At 33.3% G+C, this 15511-nt stretch overlaps 1 protein-coding gene across 3 annotated transcripts in view; it reads right to left on the bottom strand.

Annotated features, from left to right (window-relative positions):
* S6k (Ribosomal protein S6 kinase) overlaps window positions 1–15511 on the bottom strand; it is a 366025-nt gene that overhangs the window by 252593 nt on the left and 97921 nt on the right. For all 3 annotated transcript variants that reach the window (XM_090400916.1, XM_090400917.1, XM_090400918.1), the window contains exon 4: window positions 11343–11411. In XM_090400916.1, coding sequence (XP_090257042.1) covers window positions 11343–11411 — 69 coding nt within the window. The remainder of the gene's footprint in view (window positions 1–11342; window positions 11412–15511) is intronic.

Below are 15511 nucleotides of genomic sequence, written 5' to 3'. Positions count from 1 at the left end.
GAACTCAACGTTTCGACTTCTGTATCGAGGTCATCATCAAGAAAACATACATATGCACAGGACACAAGCCATATGACACTACACAAAAGTAAGATAAATCTAAATGCTTTGTTAATCATTTACCCTAGCCTGACCTCTGGTGAAAAAATAAATAAAATTTTTAATACATATCAGTATCTGTATATATATCAGTATATATATATATATATATACAGATGGTAGGAAAAAAATCTCTAAATAAATAAAAATAAAGTTTTATAGCAGAACTACATTAAACACATCTCTATAGTCCTCATATATTAATGTTTTTATATATTAAGTAAAACCAAGTTTGATGCCATCTTAGCATCAAACACCTGTTTTCTTAACCTTTCTTCACCCATTCTATTTAGGTGGCCATACCACTAGAGTTTAGTTCTGCTGACACATTCTTGAATGATAATAATGTCAAGTTCCTTTCTAATATCTTCATTTTTAATATGATCTGCCATTCATGCCATTCATGCCATCCATCGGTTCAGTCCCCTAATTTTTCACAGAATCCTCATATCCGTATGGGCTTGCAGTGCCGTAACGAGGGCGTGGCAAAAGAGGCGCCCGCCACAGGCACAACTAGCTTTGGGGTGCAAAACGTAAAAAATAAAAATAAATAACCAGATATAAAAGTCCACTATTTTATATTGTATTTTTAAATTTCGTCAATATGCCACTTTAGACACACATATTCTGCAACACACTGCAACTCATTTTGATGGGGTTAATAGTAAGTATTTAACATATTGCATTTAGTAAATTTAACATATTGCATTTAGTAAATTTAACTTGTTACATTTAAATTTTTCAAACTTTGTCATTTTTGGGTTGTGGGGGCGCAAGTTAGACACTTTCCACAGGTGCTTCATACCCTCATTACTGTACTGCTGGCTTGAACACAGTTGTCGTGTATACTGCTAGTTTGATCATCATCATCATCATCATACGTATCAAGGATTTAGGCCTAGTATGGCCTGTTCCGGCCTTAGAAGTCATCGTTGAATCGTTTAAGAGGACGTCCTGGTTTTCTTTTTCCTAATGGCTTGTACTTTAAGGCTTGTTTTGGTAATCTTTCTGTTTTCATTCTTTGAACGTGTTCCATCCATCTATGTTTATATTTTTTAGTTTTTTCAATTACTGGTTCTTGGTTTAATTCTTTCATAATATCTTCGTTTCTTTTGTGATCAAATAGGGTATACTTTGCAGTTTTTCTCATAAACTTCATTTCTGCTGTTGTTAATCTTTGTTTGTCTTTTTGTTTTATTGTCCAGATTTCGCTTCCATACATTAAGACCGGTAGGGCTAATGTATTGTATACTTTTAGCCTGGTTTGTTTTTGAACTAGGTTTGGTTTAAATATAGAGTTAATTACTCCTGTTATTTTTAAATATTTTGCAATTTTTATGTTTATATCTTTTTCATTTTCATGAGTGATCATACATCCTAGGTAGTTAAATGAATTCACCTGTTCTAAGATCTTGTTATCTAATACTATTTTAGTTCTTGCTGGATCTTGTCCTTTAAAGGCCATAGTTTTTGATTTTTCTGTTGATGTTTTGGCTAATTTCACTCTTATATTCCATATAAATTTATTCAGCTGGCTACCCACCATACCAGCTTTGCTTATTCTGTTAGCCATTTCCAGATTTAATCTGTATCTTCATTAAAAACTGTGCCTAAATAGCTGAAATATTTTACTCGTTCTATAGGATCCCCATTCAGAATGCAGCTGAAGTTGCTATGCAACTGCCTATTTCATAGTTTTGGTCTTTTTAATGCTGATTTTCATGCCAAATTTGTTACAGCTGTCATTCAATTTAGTTAGTGAGACCTGGAGATTTGCACTAGATGTGTTTAGGAATACATCATCTGCATAAAGCAAAGAGCCAAGTTTGATCCACTTATAATATCAGGCTTGGTGCCACTTTCTTTCATAATGTGATTCATATAATTGATAAATAAAAGAGGAGATAATGTGCATCCATGTCTTACCTATCAATGATTTTACATCAAACCATCTTCCTGTATTTGCTTCAATTCTAACTGCTGCTGACAACTTAAATGGAGACTATGTACTGCTCTGTATAATGCTCCATTTACCCCATATAACCATAGTGTTTTGAAAAGCTTTTCTCTGGGCACCTTGTCATGGCTTTTCCAGATCTACAAAACTTAAGTACAGATCTTTGCCATATTTCCACAATTTCTTAACTATTTGTCTCAAAGTGAAAATCAGATCTTGACAATCTCTATTTGGGCTGAACCCAGCTTGATCTTCTCTGAGTTTCTCTTCCACAGTCTCTTTTCATGTATGCATAAATCTTACCTGGAAATTAGTAGAGAAATTCATCTGAAATTCTCACAATAAGTTTTATTTCCTTTTTTTATAGATGGGTACTACGAGGGCTCTACTCCAATCTTTGGGAGAATTCAACCTTCTGACCAGGCTTTCTGAATTATGCAGTGTAGCCACTGCATAAATTTTATACCATACATATGTATGGTTCTGTCACTGCTTGGTTCATTTAACAGCCTTTCAAAGTAATTACTCCAGACATTTAGGATATCCTTATTTTTAGTTTTAATGTCACCTGTATCATCTTTGATTCCTTTTACAGTACTCTTTCATCCATTTCTAAGCTTCTTCAATAGCCTTCATAACATTTTGCCACCTTCCTATTTATTTTCTATATTTTTACCAAAGTCTTCCAATGACTTTTGTTTAGCTACTTGTACATACAGCTTAGCTCTTACATTTTTCTCTGCATTCTTTTAGGAAATCTGCCAACTGGCAGATTATTCTTATTTCAAGAAATAAGGTGTTCTTATTTTTCTCTCCTTGCAGACAACTTCACCACATACCTCATAACTGAATCAATCAAGGTCTTCTTCAGAGTTTGCCACTGAGACTCCAAGGTTCTTGTTTTCAATTTGTTTCATTTTTGATTCAATAACATTTGTAAAGTCAAGTCTACAATTTATCCGTAAAAGCTCCTCAACCTTAATTCTTCTTAAAACTTTCTTGCATACTGTTCTTTTCAATGTGATATCCATTTTTATCCTGCTTAGTACTAAGTAATGGTCACTTCCAATTTCAAATCCTCTGTAGACTTCTTGTATCCTGAATGAGCATGATGATATCACTATCAATAATAATGTAGTCAATGAGACTTTTCTTATTTCTTGTGTCTTGTCCCCATGTGAACTCGTGCACATCTTTATGTTGAAACATGCTGTTAATGACTAGTCCATGTCCTGAGGAGAAGTCTAGTAAATACTTGAAATTATTATTAGCTTTGCCCTTTTCTCCAAATTTTCCCAAGATGTTGCTATATGCCTGGTGGGATTCATTTCCTACTCTGCTGTTCAGATCTCCAACAAGGACCACTTTTTCCATTTTCTTTATATCAGCTGCCTGTTCTAATGACAAAAAAATTTCTTAACTTCTTCCTTAGAAGAACCTTCTGTGGGACCATAAGTACAAATAAGTTTCATTGTTCATGCCCCCATTTTGAAGTTTGCCCACAGAGCTCTATTTGAAGCCGCCTTCCAATCAAGACGTTTATCTTCATGTTTGGTGTTGAATGCTATAACATCCTATATTTATTATTTAGTAAGATCTCACCTGTTTTTGTCTTCTTTGTCTCAGTAATGCCAATCATGCCTACGTGGCACTTTTCCAATTCTTCTGCAAATTTGATTTCCTTTCCATTAACACTCCTTATATTGATGGTTCCTATCTTCAGTTTTTCTGATGTTGGGTTTATTCTTCTTCTTCTAGATGTTGAGTTGGAACTTGTTCCAGTAGCTGACTTTTCACTGTTTGCCCTGATTCCATTAATTGGATGACGCCCCAGCTGGCATGAAATCTCATGTTGCACCATTATATGCATTTGTGATTTAAACCAAAAGAGAATACCATTTGGTTGGCTAAGTCCCAAATTGCCAGCCAATTCTCATTCGTTCAGTATCTAGTAGACACCTATTTAACAGGGCACACCACATGAAGTTGAGGATTGGAAATTAGGTCAGAAGTCCATGTCAGTTCTTCACATTTCTGAAAGACGATGTGGTCTCTTCCAGTTATTTGGCTTCGGCCCTTAAGCAACCCCTATTTTTGTATTTTTTTAATTTTTGCTTATTTATTTATTTTTTCACCAGAGGTCAGGCTAGGATAAACAATTAGCAAAACATTTAGATTTATCTTACTTTGGTGTAGTGAAATGTAGCATCTACGTGTCTGACTTACCACATACCAACTCAAGCAAACATATGTACACTGATGTCCTACCAATCCTACACCAATCTACCTCCTTCACCAACCTGGAATCAACTTTGAACACAAACCTGAACATCCTGGAAGATTACTTCAAGCAATGGTACCTGAAGCCAAATCCAACAAAAACTGTTCACAGTATTCCACCTGATCAATGCAGAGGCAAATCCACACCTCAACCTCTCTTTCTGTGACAAAATGGTAGAACACGAGCATCATCCGAAATACCTTGGAGTGAGTCTGGACAGAAGTCTAACCTATAGAAAGCACGTCACCAACCTGTCCAACAAATTTAAAACGAGAAATAACATCATTTCAAGGCTTGCTGGAACAACCTGGGGATTGTGGTGCAGAAGTTCTAAGGTCGTCTGCACTAGCCCTTACATTCTCTGCAGCAGAATACTATGCCCCCGTCTGGGAAAGAAGTGAGTACACTAACATTATAGACACCCAGCTAAACTCTACTATGCACATAATTAGTGGGATGCTGAGAATCACCCCTCTCCTCTAGCTACCTGTCCTATATAACATTGCTCCACCAAATATACAGAGAAGACAAGTCTCGATTAAAGAATTTAATCAAGTAATGAGCAATCCACTCCTGCCCCTGCACCAGACTCTCATAAATCCACCTACGTGTCTGACTTACCACATACCAACTCAAGCAAACATATGTATGCCGATGGCCTAGCAATCCTACACCAATCTACCTCCTTTGCCAACCTGGAATCAACCTTGAACACAAACCTGAACATCCTGGAAGATGTTCAGGTTTGTGTTTGCCTAAAATCAAGAAACCCTTTCTGGTACATGGACGAACTCTCTTAAGCTGTCTTACCATCAACACTTGACATGTGGAGAGAACACACTGGTCCAACAATCTTCCAACAAATAGCTTCCTGGTTGAAGATCCCTGTGCTCCACAGCCTAGTTTTGCTCTTCCCAGGACGATTTGGTCATCTATCAACAAGATCAGCACTAACCAGGGAAGATGTGACTACCTCCTACATAAATGGAGACTGTCAGACCATCCTTATTGTGATTGTTCCTTCATAGCATAGATCAGTGGTCGCCAAAGTGGTCGATATAACATTGTTAGGGGTCGATTCGGGCACAGGGGTTGATAGAAAAATATAAGACATCATTGTACGGGTAATATTTAATTCGGTTAACTTGGATTACCTCCATCCTGAATGACAATGCAATTAAGAGTGAATCTTGGGAACAGTGACATGAATAGGACCTGTAAGATTGAGCAAGGTCATGAAACTAGTTACGGAGGCCAATCATGTAGGCCAAAATGACGTATTTACCAATAAACGGATATCAGTGGTTCCCGCCCGTGGTACATCCTATATATACCTATAGGAAGATTGTATTATTGTTATCTAAATCAAATTTTATATTTTATATATTATTTATCCCTCCTATCAAATATGTAATGTTAAGAAGGACGTCAAAAACAAAAACGTACCCCCGTTTGACGTTAAGCCAATATAATAATATATACTATATTATACATACAATAAACACTGTAACTATAAAATAAACAATCTAAAAACTCACATTTTTAATGCGAGTTTTTAGATTGTTTATTTTAATGTGATGCCTATCATAATTACGTAATAGTAAAATAGAGGAGGATCGATAAAAAGTCAAGAAACTCTTGAAGGGGTCAACGGTCAAAGAAGTTTGGCGACCTCTGGCCTAGATGATTACTCACATTGTGAATGACGGCCCAAGAGGCCAATTTCGTGGTAGTGGTTGCCTCCAGGACATCCACAAGGCGATAGAGGAGGCCCTGGATTGGCTTTCTAGACTGGACATTGACCTATAGCTGCTCTGTATTCCTTTTGTCATAAGAATAAATAAAATAAATAAATACTGAATTCATTATAGCTATTATTCACTTTAGACAGGAAAGCCCACCTTCTACTAGATTTGTTTAGGAATACAACATTTCTGCATAAACAGCTGAGTCGAATATCTCCAATTTTGATATCAGGTCTAATGTGACTTTCATTCATAATGTGATCCACATAGATGATGGAGATAATGTGCATCCATGTCTCAAACCTGATTTAACATAAAACCGTCTTCTGTACCTCCTTTAAGTATAACTGCTAAGTTACAACTGAAATGCTATGTACTGCTCAATGTAATGTCCCATTTACAGCATATAATTGCTGTAGCATTTGGAACAGCTTTTTTTTAGATCTATAAAGCTCAAGTACAGATTGACTTCTATTTTCATATTTAATTTGTCTTCACTAATAAATGTACTCAAGTGGATAAATGCATTATAAGCTACATGACAAATTAAATGGTGCACACATCGATTCTGCTTATTCTTTTATCTTCTTCTTTTCAGCCATTTTCTGTCCACTGCTGGATGAAGGACTTCTCCAGTTCTTTCCAACATTTTCTGTTCTTGGCAATGGTTGACCAATTTTTCTCAACAAATTTTGACAGTTCATCACTCCATCTTCTTTTAGGACGTTCTCGGCCTCATTTCCCTTCTTTTAGAATCCAGTTTGTTAGTATAGTGGTCCATCGCTCATCTTCTCTCCTGGATAGATGTCTGGCCCATTTCCATTTTAGTCGCTTATGGTGAAGAATGATATCAGTGATGTGAGTCTGGCTTCTTATCCAGGTGTTTCGCTTCTTATTTTTTAATGTGATGCCTAGTATCAATCTCTCCATTTTTCTTTGAGTTGGTAGTTTATTTGTCAGCGCGTTTGTTAGCGACCAAGTTTCACAATCATATGTGATGACTGGAAGTATACACTGGTTAAATGTCTTCCTTTTTAAACAGAGTGTGACATCATTATTTTGAAAAATGCTTTTCTGAATGCACCCCAGGCAAGGTGAACTCTCCTATTTATTTCCTTTTGGAGCCCACAGTTTAGATCAATGAGATGACCTAAGTATGTATATGAAGAGACTCTTTCCAAGAAATTGTTTTCTATTATTATGTTTTTTGGTGTTATAAAATGATTAAACATGATTTTAGTTTTTTTCTCTGTTTATTTTTAGACCGACATTTCTGCTTTCATGATATAGGTCTTCTATCATTCTATTAAGGTCTTCTGGAGTGTTTGCAAAAATTATGATATAATAGGTGTGTTAAGTTTCTGTTATTAATTTTTATACCAAGGTTTGTCCAGTTTATATTATTAAATATTTCTTGAAGGACTGCCGTAAAGATTTTGGGTGATAGAGAATCTCCTTGTCGGACACCTTTTTCAACTGATATTTTATTGCTATTTGTGTGAAGTTGGATTGTTGCTGTTGCATTGTGGTAGATTTCCTGGAGGAGGTCCATATATTCTCCAGGAATTCCCTGATTCTGGAGTGCTTTGATTATTGCATTAGTTTTGATGGAATCGAATACTTTTTCATAATCAAGAAAGGCTAAACAGAAAAGCAATTGTTTTCTTCTGCTTTTTCTATTATTTGTTTTACTGCATGAATATGATCAATTGTGTTAAAGCCTTTACACTTGTTCTACTGTTGATTTGAGTCTAGAAGAGGGGTTAACCTGTTTGTTATTACTTTTGTGAGAATTTTGTACAGATTGGAAAGAATACTAATTGGTTTAAAGTTCTTTACTTCTTCTTTGCCTACTTTTTTAAATAAAAGTATCAGAGTAGCATTTTTCCAGTTTTCTGGTATCTTTCCCTCTTCTAGGCATAGATTTAGTGAGTTTGTGACATGATGAATGATATTGTTTCTTCTCCATTTAATTAATTCTGTGTGAATTAGGTCTTCACTAGGACATTTTCCATTTGTTTTAATGCTTGTTTTATTTCATCTGAAGTGAATGGGGGGATGAATTCTATATGTGATGGAGAAGAGTTAGAGTTCTTTATAAAATTCTTCTAGCCTGCTTAGGATTTGTTCTTGGTTCCTTATTATAGTTCCATTCATGTCTTTTATTGCAGTTATTTGACTTTTGCCAAGTGTTAAATGTTTTCTTAGTATTTTCATACTTTTATTGTTTTCAATTGTTTCTTTTATTTTTTTAGTGTTATAAGATCTTATTTCATTTCTTATCTTTTCCTTATTGTTTTGCATAGTTCTGTTTTAGAAATTAAGTTTTTGTCTTGTTTCATATTTTGTCTGTTTTTTAGTAGTTGTAAGGTTTCCTCTGAAAGTTTATAGTCTTTTTGTTACTTTTGAATTCATTGGCTGCTGAGATTATTACTTACGTTAGGTTTCTGCTTATTTTATTTGTCTTCTTCAAATATATTTATTCAGTCTAGTTTATGATTGAGTTTTTCTTCATAATCCTTCTTGTTTTCAATAGGTTTTAAGTCAAAACTTCTTGATTTTTTTGTTGTTTAGCCATTTTATTCTTTCCAATTTGGGGTTAATTTTAATTTTGGCTCTCTTTTATCTATTTCCATATTTAATTTCTCTTCTCTTCACTCTGGCTGCTGAGATTATTACTTACGTTAGGTTTCTGCTTATTTTATTTGTCTTCTTCAAATATATTTATTCAGTCTAGTTTATGATTGAGTTTTTCTTCATAATCCTTCTTCTTGTTTTCAATAGGTTTTAAGTCAAAACTTCTTGATATTTTGTTGTTTAGCCATTTTATTCTTTCCAATTTGGGGTTAATTTTAATTTTGGCTCTCTTTTATCTATTTCAATATTTAATTTCTCTTCACTAATAAATGTCCCTCAAGGGGCTAAATGCATTATGAGCTATTAAGAATACTACTGAAGCTTGTTCTGTTATTTTCATTGCATGTTACCTTTTAAATACTGATTTTCATATCAAATATGCTACAACAGAACTCAATTTTCTTATTTTTGAAGACTGGTAACAGATATATATTAAAAAAGATAATACCAGTGATTAAAGGGAATAAAGAATTCAACTCAATATTTTCATGAGTTACTCAACATATTAAAGTTCCATTTAATAGTTCTGGTAATTAAAATAAACTTTTAAGGATAATTGTAATTCAGACATAATACAGCAACACAGTAAATTATTATTTATTGATCACTTTAACATCAAATATTGCAATCAAGTCGTCTTCAGTGAAACAAGAACTACCACACAGTTTAAAGAAAGAAAGAAAGTATGTGTGATAATTGGCTAACCATTGAGGGCAAGTGCCACAGCAAACAATAACATGTGACAGAAAAGAAACAGATAAAATAAAGCTTTACATAAGAAAACCAGGGTTAAAAAGGTTTTTCTTAAAAATAACTAATCACTAGTGCTACTACTTAGGATCAGTACCTGTAAATATATATAAATTTCTTTTTCACATTATCTTTTCATTTTTGATGTCTGGTGTTAGTAATGCATATAACTTCTGCAGTGTTTTGTATTATATAAGACAATATTGATACAGGTACTGACAGACAGACAATTCATCTTGTAAACAGACAATGTAAACTTACGGTATCGATAAATACAGTACAGTACTGTAAATGTATTTTCTCTTCCTTATGATTTTCTTAATATTATTTTCTTTTCTCTAGTCATAAGAAATATGGTATGTAATGCATATAACATACAAAATATGTATTAATCGACTTTGTTATCAGTAAGGCTTCCAGTCAACAGTATGCTCTTAGTAGTGAAGTTTTTGGGAAGTCAACAGTTATACACAGATTTTTGACTGTTGGTGTCCCTAATCCTCACGTTGTTCAAGAGTCAGCTGTGTATATATATATATATATATATATATATATATATAGCTTTTCAATCAAAGGTGCATTAGCCATTTTCATATGGAGAAGATAGGGTTTTCCTTCCAATAACCCATGTCACAATGCAGGCATAGCAGCTGTTCATAAACATTCACAATACCATTATCTCACTTTTGTAATACTTCTAACCCATGCACACACAGTCATTATTTTCACTTATCATCTACAACCCTTTCACTTTGATAGTAAATGTATTATACACCTCCCACCCCAACAAAATCCCTCATATTAAATTCCCTACACAATGTCTTGACAACTATCATCTGTTATACTTGGTGTCATTAACTGTATTATAATAATGTATAAAAATAAAGCTTGCAAATAACTTTGCAAATTCCTCTATCTCTTTCCTACTAAACCTTCTGTGGAATTGTAGGTGCATGAAAGTAATCTAATTTCATAATTTGATCTTTGTCCATGTATTGACTTGAAACCCTACAATTCAAGAAGTTCATCTTAATGTTTACTGTTAAAAAACTACAGCTAATGCCCGTAAGAAACAACTATTCTAAATTTCATCAAAATCAGTTGAATGATGCAGCTAAAGTAATCTGTGGGAAAGAAGGAGAAAAACAACTTTTTGGGGAAGTTTTGCTTTTGTGATTTTTAAAGTGCTCCAGCACTTAAATTAATTGGATTTAATAAGTAAAATTTAGTAGTTGTGTCAGATTGAAAGAAAGTTTTACTCTTCATTGATTTTTTTCCCTGTAACTAGACTAATCTGTTATGTAAATAAACTATACTTAACAAGAAATTATATTTGTATTTTTATCCTTTAACCAAGCATGAGAATGTAAAGTAACTTCACAAGATGACTTCACATAACAACACATTAGTATACCAAAATGTGCACAGCACACTTCCTTTCAGACTGGCTTTGATCTTTATTGAAGTCTTATCAATGGAAGGCCAACCCATGGTGATAGAGAGCTAAATTAATGGTAAAAGATGAATCGCTATGTTATTAAAATAATTATGAAAAAAAATTGTTTAGTTACAAAAGTAAATTATACCTAACAAAAAATTATATTTTTATCATTTACCCAAATGTGAACAAGAAACTTCACATCAAATTGTCCTAGTATTCATAGTATTCATGCAAAGTACACTTCCTTTTGGAATGCACTTGAGCAAATTAACCTTAATTTACTTTTAAAACCAAACAAAAATAATTTTATACACCTTTTAGGTAAGATAGCCTCAATAGCTTGTATATATTTCCTTTTAAAAAAATCATATTTTTAGTTTATTTAGAATTTGAAATGGACACATTTTAGCAAATATTTAAATCTTTGCTAACCTTTTTCAGCACTTTCATTGCAAAGATTTTATTTGTGTCTTTTCCTGTTATCTTACGGACTTGAAAAACCTATGGAATAAAAAAAAAAAGCCACCAAACTTCAGATCAAAATCAATGCATATGACATTAAGCCTAATATTTATTTCAGAAAAAGTTCAAATTTATTTATTTCTCAAAATTTACATTTCTGGTAAGTTATCTCTAATTCCTAGCACAATTTAAAGAGACGTGAAGATATAGTGAATGAAATCAGAAAATTATTTTGAATTACATTACATAAGTGTCATATAAATGCATGACCAACATTACTAATTTCAACTTTGCCTATTAAGTTTGGAAATTAAAACAAATTATATGGATACATCAAAAAAGAGATTTCAGGAAAAACACAAAATGCTTACCTGGTGCACATCTTCAGTTTTTTAGTGTTATACCCAAACCTTCAAAAGAGTAGGCCAATGCTAACAGAATGAAGGATTTGTAATGCTAACATAAATTAATAAATTAATAACACTAGTAAATTAATTATACAAGATGAAATGACCATGGCTCAAGCCCAAAGCATTTGGTTCTTTAAAATTATAGTTGAAGCAGCTATGGCAGTGAGGTTGGTGTATTATGTCTGTTATTTGTGCATGAACATGTGTTTTCTGGTTAGTTTTTCTGTGTTACACCATAAAAACACTAAGTGTAATGAAAGAAAAAAAATTTCAGATCTTTCCTACTAAAGGAACAAATGTTGTGATGTCTCAACTGCACTTTGCAGGCACACAGATTTGGAATATTCATGCATAAATAAATTGCTGTAGGATATCATAACCAATAAGTTTCTTTTCAGCAAGGTGTTTTTGTTGCTGAAGCATACTATTCAATATCTCATGAATCCCATAATTCAATCATCGCAAATTGCATCAAGCATTCATCTCTTTGGCTGCTACTTGAAATTAACAAGAAACATGCATGTTGATTCAAATGCAGACAAGTTTTCTGAATTTCCTCTTTTTATTAGAAATGGATTTTAATTATTGGATATCTGGAAACTAAACCTTAAGTTGTAATCCCTGGTCTTATAAATGCCATAGTGGGTGATATCAGATTACAGAACTTCTTAAACTGAAAACCCTACAATGAGATGGACAAAAATTCATTGGTATTTTCTCCAGTATATCATATTATTCACACCTGAACATGAACCACCTTGGAATAGAGTGGTTAATGCACAGCAAACATTTAAGCTATCCAATAGAATTTCTAGACAAATTAAGTTGATCATCATTCCCTATAAGGTGATACTAAAAGCAGACAGTAATAATAATACTATTTTGAAACATGAATGCTGCAATTAGCATTATAAATGGCATCAGATTCAGGATAATTCACATGTATGACAATAACTGTTTTTCATATATCGTCCTGCTCCTAGAAGAGATTTCATTGCAAAGTGATTATGACATTGTTCAATGCCATACTGCCTATCAGTATCAAATAAAAGCAATTTCCCATGCATCTTGACTTAATACAATAAACATTTAAAACTGCTTACATAGAATGGTGTAACCCTCAGGTTCAGTTCAGTTTTAATAATTTAAAAACAAAAATCATGTATGACAGTAAATGTAGTATAACATTAAGTATTGCTTATCCACAGAAATATTCAGATTTAATAAAGAAATTCTTCAAACATACAGGAAAGTGTTAAAATTGCAAAATTTTGCAAAATAAATTACAATCTGAAAAACAAATAAAAGAAATTAATGATGTACTGGTTATTGAGGTGAACTGCATTTTTTGCAGAAAAATTCATGAACGTAATACACGTGGAAAAAGAACAAAGATAATAATAATGATTATTACTTGCTGCATATGTATACAGAACTTGGAGCAGTCATTACAACATCAATATGTGCAAAAATTCATATGGAGGAAAGATATAAGGAAATAAGAAAGTATCCCTGACCACATTACTATTTGAGCGTAATATCATCATGCTGGAAAAGGATAATAATCCTGTGTAAGTATACAGAGGATTTCAAATAGGAAGTGATCATCATTTAGTTCTGAGTAAAATAAAAACAAAAGCATCTCAGTAGCAAAATCTAAAGAAGACGCTGACTGATTCAACCAAAGAGGCACATGGAGAAGTTGCCTAGAAGGATAAAAAAACTGGAACTTATGGTCTCAAAAAAGTTAGCGGCAGCCCTGGAAAAGAACTCATATTGAATGTTCCTAGCAAGTAAGTCAGAAAAAAATGCAAGAAAGTTAGGCATATGTAAAAGTAACTATAAAAAGTCATGGGAAAACAAGAAACATATCAAGAAACTGGCAAAATGTAATTCGTTGAAAAACAAAGAAGCTTAGAAATGAAGGAAACACTATTGTAAAAGGAACTTCTGCATCCCCACCTCGCCATGTGTGCACATACTTACTCCCATACCATCGCATTGGTCAAAGGTTGTGGTTCTTCAAAGTCTTACAGGAATTATTTTGGCTCCAAAAGGACACCCCTGCTCTATTCGATCACAAAAGAAATTATGAAAGAATTAAACCAGAAATCAGTAATAGAAAAAATTAAAAAGTATAAACGTAAATGGATGGAACATGTTGAAAGAATGAAAATGGAAAGATTACCCAAACAAGGCTTAAATTACAAACCACTATGAAAAAGAAAACTATGACATCATCTTAAGAGATTCAACCATGACTTCTAAGGTTGGAACAGGCCACTCTAGACCTAAATCCTTTACAAGCATGATTATGATCATGATAATTTACAGCTGTAGTATTATGTGTATTGAAAAATAAGTTGTTGTGGGGAAGAAAAAATTATACGTAAATCTCTAGACATGCATGTTTACATTTATGATGGGCATAATTTAAAAAAAAAAAAACTTAGGAGAAGGAAAGTTTTTTTTTTTTGGAAAATACAAATAACTAACCAATAATAAACAGTGCCCATACACACTGGTAGCTTAGTAAATGACAATGGGGGGGGGGGGGGAATCCACTGAACTAATAATGTTGATCTGATGATTAACCAGGCATTGCATGGATTATACATAATAAAACCAGTTTTCAGGATCTGAAGATCAGTTATCCCCTTCTTTGGGTGACTTTCACATCCAGCTTATTCTGGTATAAACATATTACATCAATAGCCTATTCAGCCTCTAAAATACATTGTATTCTTTTTTTGTTCAAAACACCATTTTTTCCTGCCCAACCCCAATACTTCATAAACATCAAATTCAATAATCCCCAGAATATCGTTCTCACATATGGGAAAGTGTAACTAAACATTCCTAAGAATTCTTGATTGTACACAAAAAATGGAAATCTACCTAACAGGTTACTCTTCCAGACTCCCTCTGGTCACTTTTATTAGTGCTGTTTCTGTATGCCTTTTTACAGGCAATGCCTTACTAAACTGACTACTATGATTTCTACACCTTCCTTTGATGATGAAACAACTAGAGTAGCCATGCTTCAATCCATACACAAGCCAGATCCAAATATAGTGAACATATCTCATCATCTTCCTTCATTCTATATACCTATTTCTATACTGTTTTTCCCAATTAATACAATTCTGAGCTGCTCAAGACACATGTTAATCAATTACTTCTTTCCCCTTAATTACTTGACACTATTTTAGAAATCTTTGACTTCTAACACAATAGAGCATGGTGGCAATATAAAAAAACAAAGAATCTTATGTGGTGGCAATATATATATATATATAAAAAAAAAATATCTAGATCCATAAAATGCCTCAGATCTGGAAATGTTTATCTGCAGACAATATTCGCTCTCAGTTTTGTACACCCACTGTGTACATGAAAAATATTTTGTGTGCAAGTTTCCAGTCTCAGACTCAATATATGCATCACACATCTTTGTTAAAAGAGCTTGTTTGTTGCTGCTAAATATTTCCATAAAACAACGGCCTAACAATGACAAAACGAATTTAAAATTTCAAAATTATTTTTATTTTTCAACATAATCTCCCTTAAGACTAATACATGTAATCCAGCGATGCTCCAGTGCCATTATCCCATCCCTGCAGTGGTTTTCAGTAAGATCTGCAAACAAAATACCCCTCTACAGCTGTAATCACCTCTTGATTCGAAGAAAAACGCCGACCAACAAGGAAGAGTTTTAGTTTTGGGAAG

Source organism: Typopeltis vanoorti, chromosome 11 (assembly GCF_054136105.1).
Source record: "Typopeltis vanoorti isolate ZY-2024b chromosome 11, IOZ_Tvanoo_1.0, whole genome shotgun sequence".
Lineage (NCBI taxonomy): Eukaryota > Metazoa > Arthropoda > Arachnida > Uropygi > Thelyphonidae > Typopeltis > Typopeltis vanoorti.
This window is presented reverse-complemented; position numbering and strand designations above follow the sequence as displayed.